The 6,799-nt window shown below is 33.4% G+C and overlaps 1 protein-coding gene across 1 annotated transcript; it reads right to left on the bottom strand.

The window, feature by feature from the left end:
• Nucleotides 1–2,140: 2,140 nt before the first annotated feature.
• LOC128548807 (G-protein coupled receptor GRL101-like) lies at nucleotides 2,141–6,471 on the bottom strand. Its single transcript, XM_053524291.1, has 3 exons — nucleotides 4,990–6,471; nucleotides 3,999–4,528; nucleotides 2,141–2,370 (listed from the first exon to the last, which is right to left on the bottom strand). Exons 1-3 carry the CDS (start codon nucleotides 5,751–5,753, stop codon nucleotides 2,141–2,143), a joined length of 1,524 nt encoding a protein of 507 aa, XP_053380266.1. The 5' UTR covers nucleotides 5,754–6,471.
• Between the last annotated feature and the right edge of the window lie 328 nt (nucleotides 6,472–6,799).

Here is a 6,799-nt window from a genome sequence, read left to right as displayed (position 1 = left end):
GCATATTACATGCCAATAAAACATATTCAATTATATAATAGGGCTACATGTTAAAACTGTTTAATAATCATATTTCATATAATTCATGAAAACGTTATTTACTTTGAACATATCTGAAATTTTGATTTTTAAAATGCTAATAGCTGATTTTTGTTTTAAGATTTATGGTGATTTTAGTTCTAAAAATCTATTCCATTACATTAAAGGGAGATAAATTATTAACAAATGCATGACATAAATATACTACTGAAGTAAAATGTTTCAGAGAAAGTTAATTATGGTGTTCTACACTACATATCAACCTAATGTACCGTAACAATAATAATGTTATATAAACCTATATATACCATAAAAAGCCCACCGATTAACTCAGTAGGGAGAGCGCATATCAACGCATCGCGGGTTCATGAATTCGAGTCCTAGGTGAGGCATATGTTCTCCGTGACGATTTGATAAAAAAAAACACAACATTTTCTCTGAAATCATTCGTACTCCTCCTCTGATTCATGTGGGGAAGTTGGCGTAACTTGCGGAGAACACGTTTGTACTGGTACAGAATCCAGTAAAACTGGTTAGGTTAACTGCCCGCTGTTACATAAGTGAAATACTGTTAAAAACGACATTAAACGGAAAACCAAACAGAAGAATACATACCATAAAATTATGAGATGTGCCTGAGCTTGCATTCTGGAAGTTTACAACAAAAGTATTGGTAATACTTTTATATTTATTTATAACAATCTTTTTACTTTAAATATATTTTTAATATATATATATCATTTCTTTAGTCAGAAAACTGATGTAATACACATGTATAGTCTTTTATCATATAAAGGGAAAGTATTTTCATGTAAAAACAAACAATGGAAGTTTGCTTGGGTGCAAAGATATATGTATATGGTACTGTCCCTTTTAAACCCGCAAACTGATGGAGCAGGACTCTTAAATGGAGTTATAGAAGTGTTTTGTACATTATAAGGTACGTAGAAAATCGGTATGCGAATACATCTTCCTTATCAATGGCTTTTAAATAAACAGAAGATGAACGTTTTGCGATGACAGGCTATGGATGATAGGCGGCATATGCCATTCTTGCTTTTTCTAAGGTCAGCTTTAGGGGCTGTGTTTTTGGTGATCTGTGTTTCCGAAAAAAAAATCTACCATTACCTATTATCTTTTTTACATAGTAAATCTATACACTACAGATGGTACAAAAACATTCAACAACTTTTACTTCTGATGCATTGTTTAAAGCCAACCCTCGTAAATTAGACTATAATTCTAGTCAGTTTGCACATTTATCATCTACTATTGCAAACACATAGCGATCTGACCAGAGCGAGAGAAATTCCTCGGAACATAGTGAAATTAAGTTAAAATAAAATATACCGTGCTTGAGTGTATGTATACGAGAACGTCCTCGGCTTTAATTTCTTTGTAAATCAACCCATGTTTGTGATGTAAATGCAGGCACTTAAAAATATCAACAAAAAGCCCAAGTAGGTCGCCGGGTTTTAATTCTAAGTCCTCGTTCTTCGAATTGAACACTTCATATTCGACTTTTGGATCTGGAAACCACACGCTGTTATATGCTTGGAGAAACATCTTTCTCTTCCCTATAAATACATGAGTATATGGCAAAATATACCATATATGCAGTATTGCTTAACTTATTTACTTAGAATTTTTAGCTCTCGTTGTTAAGATCGGTACGACGAAATCGAAATACTTTCTAGATTAATAGATAAAGTTTGTGGTTGCAACGAAACAGAGTTGTTTTATGTTGTTTGCATCTATGATAAAGCTCTAGTTCCGTTGAAGTTTCAATACTTTTCGTTAAGAATCACTTCACAGTGATGTGAACAGATCATTCCATGTAACTGACTTATACCTACGATACAAAATATAATTCAGATGTAATACGTAACCTTGTTTGTTGACCGCATAATCAACAAAACTGTGACAAGAAATATTTGAACTTATTGCAATTTACCTTTATTATGCTCTAACATGCTCTGCTGTTCGTTTATGCTTGGGTTGAACTTCTGAAAAAGAAACTCAAAGCAATTGAACGATAAGGGACAAGTTTATTTTCAGTTGTTGCAACAGATGAAATGAAACCATTTTATAATGTTCATTGCTAGTAAAAGTTCAGGCTGTATATTACGTGCAACACGAACTTCATAACAGAAGAAAGACTTTCCAGCTGAAATGAATTGCAGAAGGGAAATATACTATTTACCTTGTTATTTATTATAGCCGTTACGGTATACAAGAATGGGTTAATGGCAGAATTAATTGGTAGTATTAAAACTGCAGTCCATGCGTATACTTCTCCAGGAATAGTGTATCCATTCACAGACAATAAACCTACATAAACAAAACAGAAAATATTTAACTTTACATGTATTTACCCAATGAAATGAACGTTATGTAAATCACTAATCAGTCAGTTAATACTGATATTCCATTTTGCAAAGGTTCTTTTTAAACATTGAGTTGAAGGTTTATTAGAATCGGGCTGTATATATTTATGGTACTGCTACTTTTAAACTTTAGTTTTTTCCAGGCAATTTATTTTAACATTTTTACTTTGACCATGACCATTTCGGAAACACATTCACAAGAAAATAAATGTTATTTTTTCTACAATGGCGATACAAATGTACCACTAAATACCATTATTTGATTTAAGAAATAAGATATGACGGATGTTTATTATGTTTATGCCAGAGTCTATTTTCATCAAAATGAAAACCATTCTAAATACGATGTGACAGTTTGAAACTAAAGAGCATGCAGTTTAGTTTTAATGACATCACTTACGTACTCTTTTGTTATGATTAAGAAAAAAAATAACACCTCTGAACAGTTACAATTTAACATGATTATTATGATCGTTCCTGTTGGAAAGTGTACTGTACTTATTTTCAGATCTATTGAAATTATCTCAAATATCTTTGTTCAGAGATCCGAATGAGAAAAGGTACCTTATGATCTTCTCTCAGAAGTTGAGTCATATGTACAATGTATATCATTTTGATACCTAAAGGCATGCTTACAACTAATAGCGGCCAGGAAGAAGGCAAAAACAAAAACGACCAGTTATTGCAAAAAGAAATAAAAGTTGCAGACGAATTCTTTACACATTTTTCTTCAGGTCAAAATGCTCGGTTTTGCTAATACCCAGTACATTCGGCAAATCTTTTTGTTGGAAAATGTTATAGGACCAAGTATCTGAAATCAGTTAAAACATTACGTAAGATGTCTCAGTCAATCCGTTTTACGGAGAATTTATCTTATTAATGACAATGCATCTGCACACGTAAAAAACAATGTTTCACAAAAGCATTTACAGGGCCGGCAGGTCAAGCAATTGCCGTGTCCTCAATATTCGCCCGACCTAAGTTTCTGTGATATTTTCTTTTTCCTTTTCCGAAAATATGGAATACTGGCTGGGCGTTGCTTGAAATCAAGAAGCAAATGGTAACGCAGTGTATCAGTTCTTGAAAAACATAATAACTACTGAAAACTCTTCGGGTTTCTGGTCATAACTAGATCCGATGGAAAAGTGAGTTTTTACTAATGGTGAATGTTGTAAGAGACTAGTGAAAGCAATATGTTCAAATACAGATTTTTCTTACTTCTATCAAGACGTCTCAAAATATTCTAAACCATCTTCGTTTGTTAAAAAAATATAAAAAGGTGATCAGACGCGTGGCTCCTCTCCCACTTCCCATTTAACTTACCCTTCCTCGTTGATACTTTCTTATTTCCTTTTAATTATTTTTACTGTGAAGTGACTGTTTGTAGGAAGAGGCAGTGCTGTGCAATTTCGTTCAAATCACCTTTGAGTTGCAGGATTCATTGTATTCAGATGTCTTAACCATAGTATCATACGGATACTTGGCATAGTTCAATATTTATATTTATGGAATAATACTATATACTAATCATTTGAATAACAGTTAAGAGTTTTCAAAATAAATTTAGCATACCCATGCATCCAATTGGAAACCAACAAGCAAAATCTGTTGTTACAACAAGTAACAGATTTCTGGCAACTTTCAAATCATTCCGTCTTGCAGACCTGTTCTTTTTCATTGCTAATGACTGATGCCGAATTTCGTAAAAGATCATTGTTTGGCCTAGTGCTATCATAACAAAAGTTACGAAATTGAAACCGATAAAAATAACAATAGAGTACAACCATCCAGCAGACCGATCTTTTGTAAGTGGTAAAGCTAGACACACGCCAGATTTAGAGTAAAACTGATCTCCAAAGTAATTTGACTGTACAATAGGTAAAATAGCAATAAGAATGCAAACAATCCAACAGAACAAGACCATCACTTTGGCAAGAAGTGTTGAAATTCGCAGAGATCCAAATGGGTATTTAATAACCAGAAGCCTGTCAACAGTAATTAGGGAAATCAGTAGGACGCTAGCTTCAGAAGAAACGGTAGATAATATGCCGGCAAAGCTGCACCAAGCGCTTCTTCTCCAATGCTCATCTTCTTCAATATATCTGTGAACAGAAAATTGCAATAAAACAATATAAATGAATATAATACATTTAAAACTGACAAAAACAATACAAGATAAAACAAAAGTTCAAGTAATTTGCGTTTAAAATACAAAATTTGATAAACTGTGTAACTGGCTAAAGCTGGCATAATATAATGTCACTGTTGTTCTCCAAAACCAGACGATTGAGAAGACACGTTATGTCTAAAACAGCTTTTATAACCTAAAACGTCACAAAAGCTGAATTAATTATCAAACCCGATTCCCATCGTGACAAATGCAGAGTTATTAAAAAAAAAATAGAAAATGACAATAAGAGCAACATCAAGACATTGCTATTCCTTTAAGCCAAATATTTGACAATTTCATTAGGCTGACACCCTAAAATCAAATCATCTTGAACATGGATGGACTAAATATATATACTTTTCTATATTTTGATTTCTGACAGCGATTACTCACCTACCACGGTACACACTGTCAGCTATGGCAATGATAAGCATATACACTCCCATCAACAAATCAGCCATAGCAAGGTTTGTCACAAAAATTCCATACACCATCTTCAGACGTTTCTTGTCAAAAAACACTCGATACACTATAGAGAATATATTTCCAGTAATAGCGAGTACGCCTATGATCCAAAGTAAAAACTGAAGAGTAGTTCGCCTCATCAAATCGCCGCACGATGAAAATTCATCTCTGTGCGGAAAACAGTTTTCCTCTTCCAAATAAATTGGGCGCACGCAACAAAATTTGTACTTGGGTGTACTAAGTTTTTGTAAGCCTATCAATCCATTAAACATAGCTTTTTTAAAGTTCTTGATTGGATTAAACGTTATATCCAACTCATTTACTGTCAGACGATCAAAAGCAAAGTCTTCAACTGTTTCGATTAAATTATGTGACAAATCCAGTTTTGATAGGTTTAATCCATTAAAACTATTTTTCATAATAACGTTCAATTTCGTGTAAGAAATGGTTATTTGTTTTAATGTCAAACCATTAAAAGCAATTGGCTCAATCAAAGATATCAATCTGTTTCCCCAAAGATCCAAGATCCTCAAATATTTTAATGCATTAAACACGTTCGACTGGATAATAGTGAGTAAATTATAACTTAAATCTAGATGCAACAGATTTTTTGTGTGCGAAAACGATTCCTTTGATATCACTTCTATACTTGAAAATGAAATATTCATTTCAATTAAAAAGAAAAAACTCATATGTATATCTAGAGTCCTATTCAATCCATTACAGTGATTTGCATCCAAAGTGCGAATTGAACCTGGTAAAAAGTTGAATACGTTATACGACTGGCTAGGACAAATGACACTATAGCCTTCACATGTACAATTTGTCGGACATACGAAATCACACAATTCTTCATCGTCTCCATGTGGACACTGCTGTTTTGTATCACAAACATTCGACAAAGGTATGCACACATGGCTGAAGCTGCAACGAAAAGCGTTCCTGCATTCTGGATCAGCTGTAATTTAGAGTTATATTTTGACGTCAATTCATAATAATAACGTTATTCTGTAGTGATAAATGATTTTAGATAAACAAAACAATTCAGCTATTTAATAATTTCCTTTACAAACTGAAGGATTAACATTTCATCTTAAAAATTGCAGTTTGTTGTCAGTAAGCATAAATGCTTATTGTTCATGCCTTTCCAAGAACATTTCATATGTATATCATCATATCAACATGTATAAATCACAGAAGGCAGCTAAGCAAAGTAATAGCGTACATAGTTTGATTTAGTGTTGTCATGAGCGGTAATGGAATGTGCCACTCTCTTCAGGCCCCCGATGACACCAGACAAGGTATAGACAGACTTTAAGAACCATGGAAAGACAATGATGCTAAGATGATATACCCAAAATTATCACATAAGATAACTATATCAAAACCAAATTAATCAATTAGAAAAAGGGACAAAATCAAACAGAAAATGCCAGGTTCCAAAATGTAGTCTCCAAAAAAACAAAAAGACAACAGCACGCAGATGTGCTCATTAAAAAAACGCACACACAAACGCACACGCACATACAACACACACTCTCGCATACAAGCAAACAAATACAAAACGAACAAGTACGAAACGAACAAATAAAGACAGACAGTGGAGCACCACCATGGAACGGTCAGTGGCAACTCTCAATAAGTGTTGTATTTACGGGTGCGTAAACCATAAAAATGTACAACAAGAATGTCAGACTGTCGCAAAATACGCCCGTAATCGAATTTGGTCTAGTTCAAG

This window comes from Mercenaria mercenaria, chromosome 15 (genome assembly GCF_021730395.1).
Source record: "Mercenaria mercenaria strain notata chromosome 15, MADL_Memer_1, whole genome shotgun sequence".
Classification (NCBI taxonomy): domain Eukaryota; kingdom Metazoa; phylum Mollusca; class Bivalvia; order Venerida; family Veneridae; genus Mercenaria; species Mercenaria mercenaria.
The sequence above is the reverse complement of the archived record's forward strand: the minus strand, read 5'-3'. Positions and strand labels throughout refer to the sequence as shown.

Excerpts from the sequence above, each read along its gene's own strand:
- LOC128548807 (XM_053524291.1), bottom strand. The coding sequence starts at position 5,753 with ATGAGTTTTTTCTTTTTAATTGAAATGAATATTTCATTTTCAAGTATA. Across the intron at positions 4,529-4,989 it reads GACAGTGTGTACCGTGGTAG|ATATATTGAAGAAGATGAGC; the intron begins GTGAGTAATCGC and ends TTCTGTTCACAG. Across the intron at positions 2,371-3,998 it reads GTTTCCAATTGGATGCATGG|GTTTATTGTCTGTGAATGGA; the intron begins GTATGCTAAATT and ends TTGTTTATGTAG.